The 24066-nt window shown below is 36.5% G+C and overlaps 1 protein-coding gene across 4 annotated transcripts in view; it reads left to right on the top strand.

The window, feature by feature from the left end:
- LOC127448054 (E3 ubiquitin-protein ligase ubr3) overlaps window positions 1-24066 on the top strand; it is a 131650-nt gene that overhangs the window by 83305 nt on the left and 24279 nt on the right. For 2 of the 4 annotated variants that reach the window (XM_051710308.1, XM_051710309.1), the window contains 6 exons: window positions 755-865; window positions 2430-2666; window positions 4350-4486; window positions 9114-9199; window positions 18111-18216; window positions 21343-21443. In XM_051710308.1, coding sequence (XP_051566268.1) covers window positions 755-865; window positions 2430-2666; window positions 4350-4486; window positions 9114-9199; window positions 18111-18216; window positions 21343-21443 — 778 coding nt within the window. The remainder of the gene's footprint in view (window positions 1-754; window positions 866-2429; window positions 2667-4349; window positions 4487-9113; window positions 9200-18110; window positions 18217-21342; window positions 21444-24066) is intronic. The other 2 variants (XM_051710310.1, XM_051710311.1) reach the window with 1 other exon arrangement.

A 24066-nucleotide genomic window follows, 5' to 3' on the forward strand; every position in this document is an offset into this window, starting at 1 on the left:
TTTTCTGTTACACTGTTGTGCTTTTGTAGATTTGTATAGCGGTTAGTAATGTTTGGAATTGCGCGAGTGCTTGAACATGCAGTATTTTTCTTTCACAGTACTTGTGAACTGCTCTGAAAGCGTTATAAACACGAGCTTGGGTGATACGCTTTTCTGTGCACCCACAGGGCCGATGCGCTCTTTATGAAACTTAATGGCCAAATAAAAAGCACAATTAAAATCATCGCTATATTCACGATATTGCTTACATTTATATCATCACCAAAATCATTGCATTTATACAGTATAGTCAATATTCGGTATATATATAACCCAGCCCTAGTTCAGATACTGATGCTCATTGGCCCAGCTGTGTTGAATCTCTCTCTCAGTGTGAAACAGTTCCAGCAGAGAGGGATTCATTCGTATGACTCAACTAAGTCACTGTGGAATGAAATATGTGCCAAATTGCAGTTTTGAATTTGAATTACATCTAACTTGAAATTCAAATGTATTTGGCATGAATTCAGATCATTAAATTCAGATTACATTTTTTAATACACTGAGTCAGGTTTTAATTTGACGAAGACGTGCGGGACACTCAGAAAGAGCAATCGAGCCTGTATGTAATCGAAATCCTTCTTGACCAGTCACAACGTAGCTCACAGTTCCCATTTGGAAGAGGAAGGATCCGCTGTAAAATAGTGCCAACGTGGGATAATGGCTCAACGAGAGCCACTTTGATGTGTTTTTATTTATTTCATATTTTTCCCAGAGTTCCTGTCTGCAGTCAGTGTCTATTGGCTGGGATGGTGGTGTATATGTGCAGACGTGTGGTCACACTCTGCATATAGACTGTCACAAGTCTTACATGGAGTCCTTACGGGTAAGATACTTCACACTGCATCTTGAGTTTATGAGCTTTATATAGTTTATTTGAAACTACTATAGAGGAAGCCATACCCTAACACTCAGGAAAAACTTTTGTTTTTAGAGAGTATATGCTAATTCGCTAAAGATAATGCGGTGCCCTTTCACTGGCCGCCTCACGTTTCGGCAGTTCTTTATTGACTTAACCTAACAGATGATCCTGCAATCTTTTATGCTTTTCCACGTAGAGTGGATTCTGATCTATCTAGAGTCTTTCAGTGCTAGAGTTTGACTTTCCTGTCAAAGTGCAAATTCAGTATTCAGCGTTCTCACACACTGTCAGCTGCATTTCAAACATCAATTCATCATTTATTAAAAAGTCCCACAGCATTTGAGCCCCTGTGAACCACAAACCCCTGACCGAGAGAACTGCCGTCATCTGTTATACATGAGGAAAAAAACTTCAGTTTGACGCTGATGCATTAGTCTGCCAAAAATAAAGCTTAAGCAATAATATTCTGTTTTATTATATTTCATTATTTCCAAAATGTTTGCACCATTTACGAATTAAAAATGTCTACATCAGTGAATTTATTCCAGAACATTTCTTTGCCTATTTAGCCTGTTTAGTAAAGAGAGAGAGTAGTTATGGAGGGGTAGAAATAGTCAGGGGTTAGGTTTGATCTGTTGTAACTGGCTCATCCATCATTGAGGTCAGGCTTTCAGAGGGCCGTAGTGTTTATGCTAATGTGGCCATCTGACATCACCATATGCTTAATAAACTTGAACATCATCAGATATAAACTGATGTTCAGAGAGAAAAAAGGCACTGTACTTTTAGCTCTAGAGGTAACATTACTTGGCAGTAACATGTCAAGGACATGTTCTTTCTGACACTCCACTTTCTTGCAACAGAAACAGTTTTTCATGACCATTTTTCACCCTCTCTTTTACCCGTAGATCGTGTTTATACCTGGTATTAAGATCTGTCTCCCGTGATCAGATCACAAGTGGGCATTGCTAAATACAGGTGTAAATGGGATCCAGAGCGTTTTGTTGGATCACCCAACAAAAGACCCTCCCCTCGAAGTCCAATTCAAGTGTTGACACAAAATGCATTTGAGATGCGTATTTCTGAGGTTGCTGAACACTGAATAGGTGCTGATATGTACTGTAAATGTGGGTGGTCACATGTTAATGAGCTCATTGTATTGTAGTGAATTCCCTCATTAAAGTCCACAGTCTTGTACTTTATCTTTTGGTTCGATTTTCAAATACTTTTTTGCTTCAAATCTAAGTTTGTGATATTGTGATTCACCTCGGAGCTGGTTGATTTAGTTCATGGCTTAAAACTATTTTATGAAGGATTTAATGAGATCCCATAGGGAAAAAAAACTAAAGAAAATGAATTGGAAAAATACTTCTGGAACCATGATGACTGAAATAGTGGATGGGCATTGTTGCGTTCTATTGTCTGTTAAGAACATAAGGTATGTTTTTGAGAATGAGCCAGCTGTTGAGATGTAAATCTGATTATACTATCTGTTAATTAATCTTGGTGAAATGTGTTTGTTCATCAGAATGATCAGGTTCTGCAGGGGTTTTCTGTGGATAAGGGTGAGTTCACCTGCCCACTGTGTCGTCAGTTCGCCAACAGTGTTTTGCCCTGTCGGCCAGGGCGTGGCACGGAGACAGGCGCCTGGCACACGGCCAGCAACAAGAGCATGAGCACACTGGTGAAGGAGGTGGAAGATCTGCAGGAGCAGCTGGGCATTTTCCCAGTAAGCGGCAGCATAAGGCACAGAGATCTCACGCTGGTATTTATTAGAGTGACCCGCCCTCTTTCTGTTCTGTCCATCTCATCCCTCCATCCTCATTCACAGTGACAAATGCTGTGACACTCACCTCCAGCGTTTGGGAAGATACTTTGCTTTAGCTTGCCAAGCCACACACTACTATTTACAGTAGTTTGACTACAGTGAAGGTACTCTTTCGAAAAAGTAGTTGGCTGCACTAAAAAGTACTTACAAAAATAATTACAAAAAATCTAACTACATTGTAGCTAAATGAGTGTTTCTTTGACTTCGGACACTGTTTCTAGAATGTCTTTCTAGAAACATTTCAAGAAAGTCTTGTTAAAACATTAATTTGTCTTTTGACAATGTCCAACAGTGTATGTTCATGCATCACAGGAGATTTATGACATTTTTATGAAATGATAATTCTAGACACTGTGTCATTCCCAGCACATCTCAAATTCTGTATTGTGTTCAGTAGTATTCAGATGGAAATTACATTTATATTTTATTTTTATAAAGTGGCTGCCGCCTTTGTCTTGCTAAGGCTTACCTCATAGTGTCTTTTTTTTTTTATTGAAAAGTACCAAAAATAAATTGGTGACTGCTTCAAACTGAATACATTAATACACTATTGTATATTTAACACAGCTAATAAAAGTAAAACATATATACCGGTATATATATTTAACTGCATAAAAATAGTGCTAAACAGCAGAATTTAAAGGGATAGTTCACCCAAAACTGAAAATTCGCTCATTCTTTCATTTACACACCTTGATGCCATCCCAGATGTGTATGACTTATGCAGAACACAAATTAAGATTTTTATAAGAATATCTCAGCTCTGAAGGTCCATACAATGCAAGTTAATGGTGACCAGTCCTTTGTAGCTCCCAAAAGCACACAAAGGCAGCATAAACGTAATCCATATGACTACAGTGTTTAAATCCATAAATTCTCCACTTTAACTTTCAGATGTGAAAGTGGAGATTTTGAGTAAAAAAAAAAAGAAAAAGGACTTAAATATTGATCTGTTTCTCATCCACACCTATCATATCACTTCTGAAGACACGAATTAAACCACTGGAGTCTTATGGATTACTTCTATGTTTTCTTTATGTGAAAATGTTGGCACCCATTCACTTGCATTGTATGGACCTCCAGAGCTGAGATATTCTTCTAAATCTTCATTTGTGTTCTGCTGAATAAAGAAAGTCACACACATCTGGGATGGCATGAGAGTGAATAAATGATGAGAGAATTTTCATTTTTGGGTGAACTATTCCTTTAACAAAATATTTACAGGACAAAAGGCCGTACAGGTAGTTCCAGAAATCCAGTCGAGTGATGATTTAAATAAATTGGTGAATCAGTTATTTAACCATTTAATTAATATTCCATTTGAATGAACAGTCAGAACTAAAATGAATCAGATGCTCTTTACTGGAAAATCTGCAGTATTTTGAAAACAGCTAAGAAATGTAGATAAGTTAGTAGCATCATGTTTAGTTAATTAATTCCCAGCACTGCTGACATCCATGTGATCATTCAAGTCCCACCAAAAGTTGTCATGGATTTAACACCTCATAAAACACGCAGTCTCACAGCTAGAGTCGTGTGTGTCAGAAGTGAACGGCAGAAAGCTCTGAAAAACGTGACGTCCATTACAAGTCTGATTTGTATTTTGTGAATTTCTTTCAGGCGGAGTCAAACCTGAGTAAAGAAATGGAATCGGTTATAAAGGACATTAAAAACACCACGCAGAAGAAATACATGGATTATGGGAAGAACCCAGGGTCGCCTGACAATGACTTCCTGTTCATGTACTCTGTGGCCAGGTGAGAAAGAGCATGAAACTCCTTTTATAAATGCATTGTGCATCCTATATCAGCCATTTCTAACAGCCGATCAAATGATTTTTTGCTTCATGTAGCTTCATAACTTGGTTCAGTATTTTAAGATGTTCTTTAAAGTTGTCTGTTTCTGTAAAACCTAGTGAGCTGCCTCCGTTAGCAGCATTTTAAGGCATAATTCCAGGCATGAAAGGGATAGTTGACATTAGAAGCAGGTAGGGAGTACAGCATCAAGCGTTTTAATGTGTTGCATTATAGACATTAATCTCACTGTGTAATGTCAGGAGTGTGTCATAAAAGTGATTCTGCACCATTTTTGCTGTCATTTCTTGGACTTGTGTTTGAATGTGATCAGTGTCCCCAGGTGTGCGCATGTCATTTGTGCTGTATGTACAGCAGCACTGACTTTTACTCAGACGTCAGAGAAGTGTATTGACTGATTTTTACCTGGTCCTGTAGACTGTCCTCAGATCAGTGGTTCCGCCGCATGGATTTATTGAACACCCTGCTTAATGAAGTTTTATTTTTATTTTTTTCCGCCAAACCCACCACCGTCACTTATTCATCCCACAACCTGTCAGCATAATCTCTTTCATTCATTCTTTTGCTATTTGTTTGTTCTTTATTTCATTTTCTCATGCGTTTCATTCATTTTTTCTTTTTGTGTATTTTTGTTTGTTTTTCTATTTTCTTTTCATTGTTTATTTTGTTCTTTGTTTCTCTTGTTCATTCTTGTCTCTGCTTGTTCTTTCATTTGCTAGTCCTTTGTTTTTCTTTGTTTCTTTTTCATTCTTGTTTTTTTCTTTTTCTTTTTTTTTCTTTGTTTGTTCCACTTCATCATTTAGTTTGTTTGTTCTTCCATTTGTTCTTTATCTCCTTTCCAGTCGTTCATTTGTTTGTTCTTTGTTTTCCTTTTGTTCTTTCTGTCTTTCTCTGTTCATCTAATCTCATTCTGATGGATGATGGTCTCTTTGTTTAGTCTGTTAACTTCATGTGATTCAGTGATTGCAGGATCCACCTGCTCTCTCTTCAACATCTGTTGTTCTGTCCTGTCTTCAACAGGATGAGTTTCATAATGCTCAGGCCATTAGCCCTTCACACCTCCCTGTCTGTCTGTCAGTGTCTCACTCTCACTTATCAGTTGCAGGCAGCTGGAACATGCACTAGTGCATTATCTACTTGAAATGGCCTCTTTCTTCCATATTTGCACCTTTTCTCCCTCCCCAATCCCCTTTCTTCTCCAGGAGGGTTTCATTATTTGGCTTACGTTAAGTGTCTGTAAGACACAACATGTACACTGTTAATTTAAAGCACTTGATTTTAGTGCACACAGACTGCCATATTCTGTTTTCTGCTGTTGTTATAATGGAGGAGATGCACAACTCAAATTCATCAACATTTGTGTGTGCGTGCGTGTATGTGTGTGTTCATCAGCCCCTTTTTCTATGATTGGAGGAAGCATGAGTAACACTTTCCTTTATATGTGATGCATTATAAAGGACATCATAATGCATACTAATGCACTCATAATGCTTTATAATACACATTCTGATCAGTTGTATATTGAAATAATTATAACCACATGTATTATACCTGACTTGTTTGGAATTATACATTTTAAAATGTAATGCATCAAAACACATAATCAGCACCAAATTGTGTTCTATCATATGCATTATACTGTTTGAAGGAGTGACCATAAGTAGGGAAGAATTGTCATGTAACATGTAAATTATTAGTATTTTCAATTACTTATGAAAAGATATAATGCAGTGCAGTGTTTATTGTAAGGTATTAAAAGTTCTGGCTCTATAATCTGGATGCAGGAAGTCTATATATCTACAAAATCACAAAACATGTAGGCTAATGAACTATATTACAATGTGGAATCCGGTCCTGGATGTTAATTGGTCAATCCGGTTGTGCCCAAATACACAATATTGTAACAGATTTCATGAGAAACACCTGTTCATCATATCACTCCACAGCACCCATAGAAGATCATTATTTTTGCTGCAAAGCAACGTTTTATGTTGGGGGCTATACTTTAACGGCACAAAATTTATTTACTTCAAGACATAAATGTCCCTGTTACCTGACAGAGATAACTGAATTGGGTCTCCTGAAAATCACACCTGTCTCTGTGACAGCATTAATTTCTGTTACTAAACGGCAAAATGTATCTCAGTAAATGGCAGAATGTGATGATTGAAACTTTGAGGCACTTTCTTGAAGTCTCCGAGAATGGCTAACATCCTTTGTGTCTTTGTTGCTTTTTTCCCCCACAATTTTTTTTAACCTTTCTTTTTTTATCCTTACTTTCTTTTTTTTCTTTTTTTGTCTGAATTGGGCCTAGCAAACATTGTTTTTACTTTTTAAACTTTTTGTTTTTCCTGTATAAATAAATAGACTCAAACTCATCACTCACATCACTTTAATTTATTAAAATGTCTGTCCTTAATAATCAGTCTTGGGGAAGCTACTTGAATCTGTAGCTTTCAAAGTTGCAAGCTACTCAACTTAAAGAAGTTCGACTACAGTCAGCTACTCTTTTCAAAAAGTAGTTGGCTTCACTAAAAGCTACTAACACAAAGTTTTATCCTAAGTATTATGTTTTACGAAATATAATGATAAACAGCAGTAGTTAACAAAATATTTCACTTAAAAAAAAAAGAAGGCAATGTCCCTTTAAGGCTGCACAGGGCTCAAGTGAATCAGTGAATCATTTATGTGAAATAGTTCATTGAACTGTCTGAAAGACCCAACTCACTAATCAAAGTTCCCAATGTTAAATATGCACTGGCGGCCAAATGTTTGGAATAATGTACAGATTTTGTTGTTTTGGAAGGAAATTGGTACTTTAATTCACCAAAGTGGCATTCAACTGATCACAAAGTATAGTCAGGACATTACTGATGTAAAAAAAACAGCACCATCACTATTTGAAATTTTTGATCAAATCTAGACAGACCCCATTTCCAGCAGCCATCACTCCAACACCTTATCCTTGAGTAATCATACTAAATTGATAATTTGGTCCTAGAAAATCATTTGCTATTATATCAAACACAGCTGAAAGCTATTTGGTTCATTAAATGAATCTTAACATTGTCTTTGTGTTTGTTTTTGAGTTGCCACAGTATGCAACAGACTGGCATGTCTTAAGGTCAATATTAGGTCAAAAATGGCAAAAAAAGAAACAGCTTTCTCTAGAAACTCATCAATCAATCATTGTTTTTAGGAATGAAGGTTATACAATGCTTGAAATTGCCAAAAAAGTGATTTTTTTTTTTTACAAAAGTGTACACTACAGTCTTCAAAGTCAAAGGACAACTGGCTCTAACAAGGACAGAAAGAGATGTGGAAGGCCAGATGTACAACTAAACAAGAGGATAAGTACATCAGAGTCTCTAGTTTTAGAAATAGACACCTCACATGTCCTCAGCTGACAGCTTCATTGAATTCTACCCGCTCAACACCAGTTTCATGTACAACAGTAAAGAGAAGACTCAGGGGTGCAGGTCTTATGGGAAGAACTGCAAAGAAAAAAACACTTTTGAAACAAAATTTAAAAAAAAATGGTTAGAGTGGGCAAAGAAATACAGACATTGGACAACAGATAATTGGAAAAGAGTGTTATGGATCTTAACCCCATTGAGCTTTTGTGGGATCTGCTAGACTGTAAGGTGCGTGAGAAGTGCCCGACAAGACAGCCACATCTATGGCAAGTGCTACAGGAAGCATGGGGTCAAATGTCACCTGAGAATCTGGACAAACTGACAGTTAGAATGTCAAGGATCTGCAAAGCTATCATTGCTGCACGTGGAGGATTTTTTGATGAGAACTCTTTGAAGTAGTTTAAGTATTTCTTTTTATTTTTTTTTCAATTGTAATAGTAATGTTTCATGTTATTAATGTCCTGACTATACATTGTGATCAGTTGAATGCCACTTTGGTGAATTAAAGTACCAATTTATTTCCATAAGAGCAAAATCTGTATATTATTCCAAATTTTTGGCTGCCAGTGTAAGTGAATTGTTTATTTTAACCAGTTCATTTACACGAACTGTCTGAAAGAACCGATTCACTTACGGATTCGGTTTTCCAGCACTAGATGATAGAGAGAGGATGGTTGATGTGAGCATGTTTGATTACTCCCTCGGCTCCATTGCTGAGTTCACAATACATTGAGACAAATTTAGCATTTTGTGACTCTACAGCGCTACTCAGTGGAAAATGTAGTTCATTACTGGAAAAGCTGCACTATTGTGAAAATAGCTGAACTACTGTCACTTTACAGAAAAATTCATCATTTAAAAAAGCAGTAAGGCACTCAAGGGCATACTTTGTTGAAAGTAAATATTCAGTATAGTTACTCTTCAGTGCATTGTGCCTAACAACACTCTTTAGCCTCTTGTGCCTCATTACTTCATTATAATGCAGTAATAATACCTTAATAATGCATTATATTGTTCTCAAGTAAAGTGTTACTGAATCATTTGACCTGTTGATCATTTGACTGCAAGCCCTCTCTGTTTATAACCCTTTTTGTGATACATTCTGCACTTCACACAGAGCTCTTTTCCTTGTGCTGACTTATTTTCTTTCTCAGGACGAATCTGGAGTTAGAGTTGGTTCATCGTGGAGGGAATCTGTGCAGTGGAGGCGCCAGTGCAGCTGCCAAACGTTCTTGTCTCAGTGAGTCTCAAACACACACACTTTCAGATATTTCTCATACAGGGTTTTGAAAGGCATGGGTACATTATACTGTGGGACAGACTTTGATAAGGTCAGTTTAACACCTGTTAACACTGGTTATGTTTTATTCATTGCATAACACGTACACAGTCACAGATTGTGAAAGAGTGATCTGCTGACAAACCTTCTGAGATGCTGATGGAGCCAACAAAGTCACGAATCCAGATCATAGTAGACCTGTTCAAGTCCATAAATGGGTATATCAATGTCTCAACTCATACAGAGAATGAATAGAAGTAGAATAGATAGATAACCATACTTAGTAGAAATATAGAAATAGAATATTTTTTGCCACTTGATCAGAGCCAGTGGAATTTGTTGTTTTTGTGACGAGCTCAATTCGCTATAGATGAAGTTACCGTGGCGTCACGCTGCGGGCGAGCACGCTTCCGGGTTCTTTTGAGCAGCGGCTTTTAATGGTGGCACTGCAGTTTTAATAATCTTTTAAGCATTGTCTAATGGCATATTGTGTGTTCATGTCAAGTACAGTTATTATGAAAGGATATCTATGGTTTACTGTTAAGAAGTATGTAGGTTATTTTTGAACCATTAACAAAACCAGTTTTCATAAGCTTGTATGATTTAGATGTTCATGTAACAAGTTGATGAATACACATCCTCACATGTTTAACACTGTTATAAAGCCTGAGGAAACATGGAATACAAAAATGAAAACTACCAGACATTCAGTATGTGTCTTTACTGATTAAATTATTGTCAACTCACAGTAAATAATAATTTTATACTCAACTTAATAACTGCCAGTTTCGATTGAACAAGTTACATTCTGCATTCAAAATAAATGACACATATAAATAAAATAAAACGTATTTTAGAAGTATTGCATCACTTTTATTCACAAAACAGCCGTTTGCGAACAGAGTTTGGGCGATTCCTTCCAACAGCTGTGAGGCAAACAGGTCTTAATAGAGCAGCCTCGATAATTCATGTCATCCTGAGTTTGTCCTGATCCTGGTGGAAATTGAAAGAAGCCCAAATTGGCAATATTCTTTTGGAAACGGGTGTTTTCAGTCATTTTCTGCTCAATTTGAGCGAGACACTCATTAAAAGGAGTTCTTTTCTGGGGTGCCAAAAGAACCTGAAAGTGTCGCTGCTAATCGTTTATTTGTAAACAGTAACTTCATCTATAGAGCTGTACAGTTTTTAGTCTTAAAATCTGGAAGATTATTATCACCCCTCTGGAATTTCCTATGGGTTTTAGAATTGCTGTTTTGGATTTAAGAGTAAAATAAATTCTGTGGTTAAAATTACTTCATCATAAATCAGGCACAATCAAACCTCAAACGTGAATTTTAAAACCATTGTGGACTATAAAAATAAGTTGCTACATAAGGACTATAATGCTTTTCTGATAAATTATACACCAAGCATTTTGAAGTTGAGACGTGTTTGACTAATGATGTGATGGCATACAGATTGATGTCATTACTGAACAGCTCTATGTTAAATGTATTATTCTTGTTTTTTTGGGGGGGTTTTTTGAGAACAAGAATTCCTTAAAACGTTAATCAAATGAAAATAGAAGAATTCATTTTCAACACAATATTGTATTATTTTTATCAAATGAAGTGCTTTAATACAGAACCTCACAGCACAATTAAAAGAAAAACATAGTAGTTATATTTTGTCTAAAATGTGCTGCACAACAGAGCATCACAGCTGTGAGATATTGCTTAAATATCTTACAATTACTATGCATTATTATTATTATTAGCAGTCGTAGTATTACAGTGAATATAGCATAACTATACAGTAGTGATACTGTATGTTTTGGGCTTTTATTTTGACGGCTTTTATTATGAAGTGATTCTGTGTTGTTTTGACGGTAGCTTCTCACTGCATGACCCAATGTGATTATTAAACCAACTGTAAAACACTCAGAATATTATTCTTCATATAGCACAAGACTTGTTTTGGGGAGTAAATATTCAGTACTTTTTTATGTCTATGTCAAACGGAGTTTAATGGAGGTAGAATATTGCAAACATTTACACTACTATATTTATTTGAAAACATATAGAATGTCAATTCCACAAACAGAGCCTTGTGTCATGAAAGCGATATTTTTAAGAACATTTAATATTTGTTATGATGTCATAATATCAAATGGTTAAATTGTTTAATTGATTTATAGGGCTAATACAATTTATATGAAAAAATATATATTTTTATACAGCTTTGTGCTAGGCAAAGAAAACCTATTCATGCATGTCCAAGTTGGTTTGGCTTGAAACTTTTAGAGGCACGGAGATTTTAATGGGTATTGTCGCAAATGTCAAACGAATGTCAAATATAAAACTAACTTTACCGCAATATCGAGCAAACGGTTATTATAACGCAGTTGCCTTAACAATATATTTACTGAGGTGAATTTAGGCTAATTTTTACTTTGAATAAACTCCTAAAACATAATGGTAATAAACAAGATGTAATACTATTGGTTCAGCAATGAACCAGAGCACAAACAACATTATATTAAGTACCAATATAGCTTACACATGGTGAATTCAAACAAGTGCTACACGCGCACAAATACAGGGCATATGTGATTTGAATTTGAAGCTTGAAGTTACTGCCAATGATCAAACTGTCAATATAAAATAAATAAATAAAAACAATGACAGCAACGGTAAGAAACCTGCACCGAGCAAGCACAAACGATCGAGTCAGAAAATGAGTGCATTGGACGAGATGAGGTAAATGCATGACTGACGTCACAGATACGGGAGATAATTTTGTTATTTCTATGCAAGGGAATTAGATTGTTTCTTTCAACAGCACAAACCAGCACAAATCGAGCACAAACGAATGACATTGGAGCGATTCGGACGACATGGGGTGGAGAGTGACGTCACTGCCCCGAATTAAATCTGTTCTTCTAAAGAAGGGAAACAGAAACACTGTTCATTTTAACGGCACGAATGGAGCACAAACGAATGACACCGGTTTGGAGCGATTTAGACAACATGGGGTGGAGAATGACATCACCGCTCCCGAAAACATTCTTGCTGTATCTAAGGAAGGGAAATATTTACAACGTTTGTTTTAACGGCACAAACCGAGCACAAACGACCAGCACCGGTTTGGATCGATTTGAGCGAGATGTGGTGGAGAGTGACGTCACACAGCCCCCAAAAAAATGCTTAATATCTCAAACACCAAACCAGTACAAACGTTCATTTTTGCAGCACAAATCGGCACAAACACAGCACAAACGAATGGAATATTTTTGGTGATTATTTAATTATATGGGGTGCCAATTTCACGGAGGTGATTATTAAACCGCAAAAGGCTGCTATTTTATGAAATCAATATGTGGTCTTTATGTGTCTCACTCTAAAAAGTGAATTAACGCTCTGCTAGCTGATATATGCTAAAAACAGAGCATGCAGTGTTCATGATGATGTTTTCCGTGTATTAACGAGCTCTAAAAGGTTTGAGCAGCCGGCGTCAGCACAACAGCAGCTCCACACATTCACAAGTGCTCTTATTTGAAGCGAGCAGCACATGCAAACTATTTTTATCTAATTAAATCAAAGCCTTTGAGGTTTAATTATCACACTTGTACATAACGTGATTTTAATTTGTGCGCTGAATGTTTACGTGGTGACGTTCGTATGTCAGATAATATTGGTTTTTGGTATCGGAGCATTTTAAGGAGTACATGAGCGTGGCATTGGAACCAGTTCTTATGCCAGTATCGGTATAGTAACATCCCTAGATTTTGGTTAAATATTGTAACTTCTAAAAGCAGTCTGTCAAGACCAGTCACACACACAGACACACACTGGCTCTGAGATGTGTGTGTTTGGTCTCTGGGCTCTGGTGAAAAATCCCGTCACTGGAGCGAAGCTGAAGAGATTTCACACTCCAGCAATGCAGCTATTTCTGAGCTACATTAAACACGTATCCACCTAGACAGCCTGATTTACTCAGTCACAAAACATTAGAGATCAGCTCACAGAGAGAATAAGAAACAGAAAATGTAGAGAAGGAAAGAATAAATAGGGAACATGTACTGAGAAAGGTGAGATTCACAATTTAGAGAAAGAAAAAAGGTATGAAGGACATTGCGAAGCTGTTACGGGTGGTTTTTAGCACATTGCTTTGCAGTTGCTAAGTTGTTCTAGATGATTGCTAGGGCTTTACTAGGTTGTAGCTTCCAGCCCAACCCAAAGTCTGGTGTCTAGATATGACTCGGGGTCAAGTCTATGGGATTTAGTAGTCTTTTTAGTAATTCATTCAGAGTGATTCTTGTAATCAAGACAATTTGAGTCTCATTTGATGATGTTTATTCTTTCCCAGGGTCCTAATGTTAGTTTGAGCATTCACATTGAATATCTGAGTGTCTCTCTCTCTGTCTAGTTCATATATGTATTTGTGATTGATGACATGTGAAGAGAGCAGAGGATGACTAGTATAATCACAGGTGGTTGGAGAGGGAAGCTCAATATAGAGATGGAGAGTGTGTGAGGATAGTGGGTGGAGAGACGAGTGAGTGTGATATATAGAGAAATCTTTCTTTCAGCTGTCAGTTTGCATAATGAAGTGATGGAGAATCTATGTTGAATAGAAATGAGAGTATGAAGGAATGGAGTAAATATCAGGAGACCACTCACACTGCCATGTGCCATTACTGAGGTTTGGAGGTCGTTCAAACGGGAAATGTTTGTCCCTTAAAAAACAGCCAGATGGAGCACAACACAATGGAACAGAATGAAAGGGTCTCAAGACGTGTTTAATAGTTTTTTTTTTTTTTGTTTTTTTTTTTTTTTTTAATGCCCAATAGAGCTGCACAACTGATCGTCAAAAGATGGCAATCTCGATTCAAACATCCACGTGGTCTTATTCCTAAATGACAACGATTCAGCTATGTCTAATAACGTTCCTGTGGCATGCCTTTGCAAGGCAGTCAAATTAAAATTTTAGCATTTATCAAATTTAAGAAAAAAATGCACATTCAAATGGTATAACTGTGCATTTGAATTTGGATGTGTGCCAAGCACTGACGATGACTTCAGACCGATCACATTCTTGCGCTAAGAGAAGGCGAGACGCAGTACAGTTAATAGATAACACAGCTGTCTCGTGATGCGTTTTTAAAGGTTGAAGATCTTTTTCATTTGACGTCATTGAAAACACAGCGCTCCTGCACAAGATGCTGAATAAAGTAGGAAACGCATAGAACATCCGTCTAGTGCATGCTTATACAGAAAATTATTTGGAAAATTGCACTGGTGGATGCAAAAGTGTTCAGTGTGAACAGCCGCTTAGGTGGAAGTCCTTGGTCATTGTGTCTTGCTCTAGAATCAACCTTTCACAGAACAAGCAATGTGTTTTAAAGCGTTTTGTCAGGAAAGGAGTTCAACTTGTGTCTCGAGATCCTCGCGTTCTGTTACATTCATTTGTACTCCGTCTGTTTGAACAGCCCCTGGACTCAAAATCTGAGCCGCTTCACCACCGAGTTCTGTAAATAACTGAAATAAAATTTAAAAAGTCTTCAAAATCGTGAGAGAATCGTAATCTCTATTTTGAGCAATAAAAATAAAAACATCTAATTCTCAACTCATAGAATCGTGCAGCTCTAATGCCACATATGATATTTAGAGAGCTGTGAATATAGTCGCTCACTGTTTATCTACACTAGAACGACCATTCTGAGAAGTAGGCTAATGAACATCCATTTTTAGCATGTTAATGAGTGTGTGTGGCCTTGAGGGTAGTTTCATTGTCAATTTTCAGACCAGCTCAGGCTGTGTCTGGATACTGCATACTATACTATAGTATACTTTTAGCTGCATGCTATTAAAAAAAAAAAAAAAAAAAGGTATTTGAAACAATAGTGTGCATACACTATAATGTGCATGTGTAATCAGAGACTGTTTAGCCCTTCACGGAGCACTTGTATTAAAATTAATGGGAGAAATTGGAAAACCCAATATTGTAGATGTAGAAAAGGAAGTCCTGCCTTCACCTTTTACTTTATCAGCTGTTAGTAAACTCAAGAGCGTGCATGCACCTCAGCTGGACTAGCCTCAAAAATAGCAAAAAAAAATTCATCTGAGCTAAAGAGCAAAAATGTATGGTACCATTTGTCAGATTTTATTGCTGATTTGAAGGATGTGCTTTGATCGTAATCTTGACCAACCATTATGGAGACTTCAATCTTTTCACATTTAAGTAGATAGGAGCTGTCCTTGCATGCCGCTTGTATCCATAGAAAATAGTTGCCTGGTACCATTCCCAAGAATGGCTGCCGAGTTTTGGTTGAATTCAGTAAGTGGTGTCAGAGTCCTTTTTAAATAAGTCAGTTCACCTGATAGTCGTCATAGTAACTCCCACATGCAGCTATTTGCTATGTAGGCCATAGTCATACAGGGACAGCTCCTATCTACTTGAAAGGGGAATGCACAAAATCTGTATGAAGTCAGTAATAAAATCTTCGGTATATAGTGCTATCGTATATGCTGTGTCTTTTGCTTAAATTATGCAAAAAAAATTATTCCAAGTTTAGTCATGAAACTCTACATGGCACAAGCTGATCGGTCCTTTGACATGATATCTATTAGCCAATCAACTTATGTACTGTACTCCCTCTTTGTCTAGCATTTAAATTGCCTCAGTTATTTGTAGTTAAAGGAATATTCCGGGTAATATTCCGGGTGGCATAATGTTGATTAATACAAAAAATTATTTATTGTTCCTCCTTTATTTAAAAAAAAAAAAAAAAAAGCACAAATGGATGTTACAGTGAGGGACTTACAATGGAAGTGAATGGTCCAATTTTTGAATGTTTTAAAAACAGACATTTGGACCTTATAATTTTATAAAAACACTTTAATTAATATATATATATATATATATATATATATATATATATATATATATATATATTTTATTTATTTATTTATTTTATTTTTTTGCTTTTGTATTATTTGAGCTGTAAAGTTGTTTAAATTATCGTTTTTATGGTCGTTTTAGGGTTACGGTGTGATGTCGGCAAAAAAAATGTAAAATTAAATATAAAATTTTACAGAAAAGGTTAGTGATTTTTTTCACAGTAAAATCATGTTAACACACATACTGTATTGTTCAGGTCTTGTTGCTATACTTTTGAAACCATATTTTAATGTTTACGGATTGGTCCCATTCACTTCCATTGTAAGTGCTTCACTGAAACCCAGATTTTATTTATTTTTTTTATAGAAAAGGAGAGAAAAGTTTAAATAATTTTTGTGGCAATCAACATTAGACCACAAATGCTGTCTATTGAGCTTAACTTGTATTGAACCGGTGTTACTGTAGTGCACTATAAGAGTTTATTTACTGAAACCCTCCTCCTCCCCAGCAGCAACTGTCTAAATCTGATTCAAGGGGTTTGTATGTATGTCAAGTTGTGCAGCATTTATAATATCAAACATAACATGGTCTTGCATTTTTAAATCAGTTTTGTGTAAAATATTTTTACGTTTAACAGTCTAACCAAATAACAAGTCAAGAAAGAGATGTTAATTTCGTTACTACCGGTTTCATTAGTCACACTGAAATTGGGCAATTGTGATGCACTGTAGTTTACTGCACACTTCAGCTAATATAGTAGGCCAAACAGTATACATACTCCATTCTGATGAAGTAATAAGAGAAGTATTGTAGTATACTATTCTGAACATAGACTCTGTGAAACCATTTGGATTATATAGAGCGTAAAACTGTTGTCTGGAGGAATGCCTTTCGATGAGAGTTGAATAAATCAGTTTTCTTCCCAGAAGCTGGTGTGTCGTTCATTCCTTAGAGTGACTGATGTGATCTGTCCAGCCTGGTCTCATGAAATTTACGTGAACATGACAACATATTTACAATTCAAAATTTACGTGCTGTATAACACGTTTCCAGTGAAATGTCCAGCTGGGGGCGCCAAAAGCAAGTAAAATTGTCATAATCAGACGAGGTTTAAAGGTGAATTTTAGATGGATGTTGTATTGATATATTTATAGTGATATCTCCCTTACCTAATCAATGCCTAAATTTAACCATTAGTGTTTTAAAATGCAGAAGCAAAATGAAAAATCACATTTTCTGAAGCAACACACATCATTTCTTGCTGATTCTATGACTCTGTAATGTCACATGTCAGCTTGAGTTCATGGCTGGTCTTAAACCGTGGTCCTCCGACCTATCAGGTGAGCTACTGCACAAACTAACCATGCTGGAATAAGTGTATTTATGTAGGTGGGTCTGTAATATAAGTGTTAAAATGTATCATTTTTCAAAAGATGCATTAGAGTAAAAGTGTGTGGATATCATAAAATAGTAAGTTCTGAGTAACAGAGATCAGCCATTAAAGTCATGATTTGAGTAAAAGTGAATAAAACACACAGTTGTTATAGCGCCTCTAGTGTTCATTTCGCCTGGAAACTGCAGGGAATTGTACCTGGAGACACGGATAACAAGTTTTGCAAAAATGTATTTAGAGTCACGTTTTCACTATGAGACCAGGTTGGATCCGTCTGCAGTTAAAGCTGCAGGTTCCTCACACGTTTCATTAGCTGTGAAGCCCCTGCAGGTATCAGATGTGTTCATGAGCTGCAGGCAGGGGGCAGCAGTGACCTATGACTGCTGATTTTGAGTCTGTGCTTATGTGTGTGTGGATTGATCAGTGTGTAAGGGACAGGTTTTCATGAAATGACTCTGTACACATATGTCAAATATCTGTCACTCATACTCTACTTCCTCCTACATGCCTGGAGGCGTTAAGTAAACCCCATTCATTATGTTACACACAATAACACACGGCTGAATGTGTGTGTGTGTGTGTGTGTGTGTGTTGCAGATCAGCTGTTTCATGTGTTGGCCATGCACATGCGACTGTACAGCATAGATTCAGCATACAACCCCTGGAACAGACTCACGCAGAGCACGCACAGCAGAGAGACTGAGTGAGTATGCACACAACAGTTTCCTGCAACACTTTTCAGCACCCGTGCTGTGCTACTGCAAAAGAAATTAAATTTTACCCAAGTGTGTTCTTGCACTCTGAATTGATTGGGATGCGACTGGGTATTGCAAGACTGTGCATACTGTGTAACAAATTTATAGACGCAACTTTTCGGTTGTATCAATACATTCGTATACTGTTTGCAAGCAACAGCAGTGTGTGGGATTTTTTTCTTGTTTAATAAATGGAATAATAATAATAATAATAATAATAAAAACATTTAAAAAAATAAAATATATAATATAATATATAAATAAAAGTGTCTCCTCGCTGATTCTAAAGCATTTTTCTTGTTTTTTTCTCTCTTCTTTTTTTTGAGAGCGAGAGAGACTAACGCAAATGGGGTTTCCATAGATACCACTAACTGCTGCATGTGGCAAATGATGGTGTGCAGCACTACATTTCATGAGGGTTGAGGGTTTATAGCTGTTTGGAGGTTACCGCTCTCTGCGTCTCCTCTTTAAAAGGCACTTAACACTCCCACACTGGTTAAATTGCCTCATTTCTCCTGAGTTAGGGTGGTAAAGACAGAGCTTTCACCTGTATGTCTCTCAGGAGTGTTAGCCGGGCTGGATTCAGACTCTGAGGGGAGGCAGGCATGGTTATAAATACCTTGTTAGGAGCTTTTGAAGGAAAACTCTGTCATTAAAAGCCTCAGGCGAAGTTATTTATACAGCCATTAGAATAAAACCACTGCGGTCCCTGTGCATGCCTCTCTGAAATCACTTTTCAAAGAAAGAAAAAAAATATATAAGTGTTTATTATATGAAAGCGTCCACATACAGAGTGGCCCCTAAAAGTATTTGGGCACTTTAAGTCACAGCTAAAAAAAAAAAAAAAATGAATGTCATTGCATTAGATAAAATATCAAAGCAAGTGGTCTCAGTAAACAAATGAAGCTAGAGTGTTCACAATTTTTTCAGTGACCTTTAATCAAGATGGTGTCAAGGTGATTTTTAGTGCATGTATGTAGTCAGTTCCCCTCAAGTACATGCAGGTGTCCTAGCAGAGTGACCACAGGTGCAGTTAAGTCATTGACAATTAAGGTTGTCTGAGATGATTCAAAATTAGACTTTTTTTTTTTTTTTTTTTTTTTTATAAATCTAGTTTAAAACACGTCAAGTTTGTAGAAATGTGATCTACAAAATGTGATTTGTAGAATGTTTGATAACATTTTCTAAAAAAAAAAAAAAGCTTTAATGACTTCAAAAATGTCAAATGGTGTAACCATCAAGTAAAAGGTATTAAAATACTTTCCTTGCACCTTGAATACACAAGACTTTACTCAACTTAAAGGTGCACTCAGTAACTTTTTCCTCATGTCATCTTGGACATACAGTGACACCTACTGGAGTGGATGCAGCATCATTCAAAATCAATAGTTTTCAGTTACAGATGCCATTGTAGAAATTCACTATTCACAATCAGCAAGGATTCATTTGATCCAAGAGTGAAAGTGTCCAATAACAAGACTGTTACTGAGATTAAGCAGGTAGTATTCGGCTGGTCATGTGATTCTAAAATGGCAACCCCCATGAGGAGACCCCTGCCCCTTGTAGAATAAAACAGCGTTTATAAGTTTACTGATATAACATCTCAGTCTCATGTGAGTGGCCATGATTTTATACATACTGTATGTTTCAAAATTATAATTAATTTATTTAGGAGTAAAACTTTTTTTAATGGGGAGAAAATTACTGAGTGTACCTTTTAATTATTAATGATAATACCAAAAAAAAATCATGAATATCAGGAGGCATTCTCAGAGGTTACTCAGGGGCTGACCTGAATAAAATGTACCTTTTCATAAAAATTTCAAAATATCTGTTTTTTATTTATTTTATACTTCATACACAGTCATAAGGGTCTAAAGGGGTCTTCTCAGTTTTTGTCACATGACAACAGAATGACTAACTGCATGTTGGTTACTATGCACGGCGGTGCTCCTTGAAACAACCACACCATCTTTTTCCAGAGCAGCCTGTATTTCTCCTGAGGTTACCTGTGGGTTTTTCTTTGTATCCTGAACAATTCTTCTGGCAGTTGTGGCTGAAATCTTTCTTGGTCTACCTGACCTTGGCTTGGTATCAAGAGATCCCCTAATTTTCCACTTCTTAATAAGTGATTGATCAGTACTGACTGGCATTTTCAAGGCTTTGGATATCTTTTTATATCCTTTTCCATCTTTATAAAGTTTCATTACCTTGTTACGCAGGTCTTTTGACAGTTCTTTTCTGCTCCCCATGGCTCAGTATCTAGCCTGCTCAGTGCATCCACGTGAGAGCTAACAAACCCATTGACTATTTATACTCAGACACTAATTGCAATTTAAAAAGCCACAGGTGTGGGAAATTAACCATTAATTGCCATTTAAACCTGTGTGTGTCACCTTGTGTGTCTGTAACAAGGCCAAACATTCAAGGGTATGCAAACTTTTGATCATGGCCATTTGGGTGATTTCTGTTATCATCATGATTTAAAAAGGAGCCAAACAACTATGTGATAATAAATGGCTTCATATGATCACTATCCTTAAATAAAAGACAAAATTTCACAATTTCTGCCAGGGTATGCAAACTTTTGAGCACAACTGTAAGTGTCAAAATACTTAGTTGGGGCCACAGTACATGACGTTTGTGCTGAATTTAATGAATTTAAAGAGCTCTCCGCATCAGTTCAGAGTCCTGCACTATGTGTGCTGTACACAGTGTTCACTTCAGAACACTTAGACTCACACACACTTAAATAATAATCAGCGAAATTTTCATTAAAGCTTTCGAGGTTTATTTAATGTTACAAGATGCTTTTTGTAAATGTAACCTGCCCACCTATAGTACATTAGCAATAAACCACTGTTAGAAATATGAGAAGGGCACAAATCTTCACCAACAGTTGAGGAAGAAGGAATGTGAAAGTCCTATATTGTGTCCATCACAGAAGCATATATCTGTGTTTGCATGTGCATGTTTATCTGTTTGCTCTGTTTAAAGAGATCATCCACATGTAGCAAAGTGTTTTAATTTGGTTTTATAGTATATAGAGTATATTTCTGTAACTGTCTGTGTAGGTACTGTGATGAAGAGCGTCCTGAGGTGCCCATGCTCTTCAGAGACGTCCCGTCCCTCCTCATCATCTTCATCCTCACCATGCCTCAGCCATTACGTAAAGGTAAGACACACAGAGCATATTGTATAAAAGATATATTATACATCTGTTAGTTCTGGCCGCTAATTTTAATTAGTGGTAAATTCATTCGGCCATAGTTTATCACAGACATGCTGATTAGTACAACAGCACTCTTGCTTAGAGGTGTGAATCTTCACTGGCCTCACGATTCGATTACGATTCAAAGGGTAACGATTTGATTATAAAATGATTCTCGATGCATCACGATGCATCTTGTCCTTCAATTTCTTTCTTTTTTTCAGTTTCTTCAAAAAAACATTTCTTTTAACAGCTGTTTTAAAAAATCAGAACGAGTCACATTACATAAACTGGCCTTTTACATTCAGTATGAGCTGTGAACAAAACAAGGAACATCCACAAGATTAAATAAATGGTTCTATAGTTTAAAAGAGTATCTCAGTTTTTCAGTTTCTTTCTTTAGAACCAAAAAATATTGGTTCTCCATCAAAACACACTGAATACTATTACTTCAACTGATTATATATATATATATATATATATATATATATATATATATATATATATATATATATATATATATATTTTTTTTTTTTTTTTTTTTTTAAGCATTGTAAATCATTTAATATTATTTTATTATTATTTAAAATTAATTTATGCCATGCTATTAATTTCCATTTTTAACCACAACTGGAAGTTGCTGGTCCAGGAAGAGGGATATATCTGCTTCTATGAGAGTGCAGCTGTCAGCTTCTCCTCTCCTCACCTGCACAGGTGTTAGTAAAGCAGTTTAAATAGCGCAGTTGTTGCTTCAGAAATTTATCAAGCATCTCGTATGCACTGTTCCATCTGTTTGCTCTGCGAGTAGAAGATCGCATGACCCTGTCGCAAAAGTTACGATGGATTTCAAACCTTTATCATCAGGTGTGCGCACTGTCCTGACAAGCGAGTGACCGGCAATAAAGCAAAAGCCAATGAAATGGAGAGTGCGCAAGAGTAGAGAAAGGCATAGAAAAAAGAATTAAATGAGAACATCACTAACATCTCCCGAACTGCTGCCTCATCGTAATTTTCTTTGTGTGTTCCCCCGTTTTGTGCAAATCAGTGCAATAATGGGTGTGAGCTAGTCTTGTTTGTTCGATGTTGTTTGTTGGCATGTTATCATGAATAAACTCCCCCGTTGCTATGTGCGTGGGTTTGTGAGAATTTCGGGATCGTAGTTTCATTCGGGCACAAATGGTCATTTGTTTGATACAGCTGTGCACTTGACTTTAGTGTATGCACTTAACTCACATCTTTGTTTCTACATCTGTCTTTGGCGCGCACCACTGCTCTGCCGTGATTTAAACTGAACTCGGATTCAATTCTGATTAATTTGAGAATCGATTCAGAATCGTTTGAATAAAAATCACGATGCATTGCTGAAAGATTTCTTCCCCCCACCTCTACTTTTGCTTATGTGATATTGCATACATATCAAACTGTAAGCCCATTAAAGGTAAGGTTTTATTAACGATGATTAGTGTTATAAGAGATTCTGCCCTGTTTATGAAATTAGCAGAACACACTTGTGTAAATCATTCATAAATTCTTGTGTTTTATTGTAAAATCTATGAAAGAAAAGTTTTATGAATGTTTTATGAGCTTTATGAAAAATGCCCATTATTAGTAAAGGATTAATATTTATAAAAATCCGATTTCTTGTCAAGTCATTGATTTATAAAGCACATTTAAAATGGGGTGTCCATGGGTCATTAAAAAGTATTAAAAAGGCTTAAATTACATTTCCTGGGGTATTAATTTTTGTTAAACGTTTGTTTCGTACGTTCTCTGAGAACTGGCTGAAGAAAAAAGACTTTGAGTTATGGTTAAGTCCAGGGAAACGAACGTGAAGCTTATTGCAGGATCTGTAAAAAGGTCTTCAAAATAACGTTGATGAGGGTGATTGCAGTAAGATCACACATGCAGTTGGCCAGCCACAAATCCACTGCCAAATTTCAGGAAGGGTCTCGGTCTATGGCGCATTTCTGTGATAGGCTAATCAACACGATTAGCCCAAGTAATGTTACTTGCAGTACAACGGCGGCCATCATATCCGGCTCTACTGAAAACTCCTGTCACGTCAAAGCAGCATTCGGCTCAACTGCTTCATTGCTGGTAATACAAGTGTTTTTTTTGTTTTTTTTGTTGTTGTTTTTTTTTTTTTATATACATCGGTCCTCCAGCACATAAAACTCTTGATGGATTGCTCTTAAAATGAGACTGCATCCTCAGTCTCAAAACATAATTCAGTGCGTACTACAGTTTGCTTGGTTGCAGGTCAGAAGTATTGAGACGCTTGATTTTAAGTAATTCATATTAATAATTTCCATAGTCTGCATATAAATACACACAATAAGCAGTATCTTCTACTCTCGCATTAGCTACTTATATGCATGAGCACAAAACATTTTGTAGGTGAGTCATATCCTGAATTTTACATCCTGATTCGTACATTCCCAATATTATCGCCATGATTTTGCTGGCAATATAAAATTAAGCTAAATCATGAATGTAGTGATGAATTGTGGCAATCCAAAATATAAAGTATTGCAATAATCCAACCAAGACGAAATATGTGGATGGATGACTATTTCAAAGCGCTTCT

The sequence above is a fragment of the Myxocyprinus asiaticus genome, chromosome 11 (genome assembly GCF_019703515.2).
Source record: "Myxocyprinus asiaticus isolate MX2 ecotype Aquarium Trade chromosome 11, UBuf_Myxa_2, whole genome shotgun sequence".
Taxonomy (NCBI): domain Eukaryota; kingdom Metazoa; phylum Chordata; class Actinopteri; order Cypriniformes; family Catostomidae; genus Myxocyprinus; species Myxocyprinus asiaticus.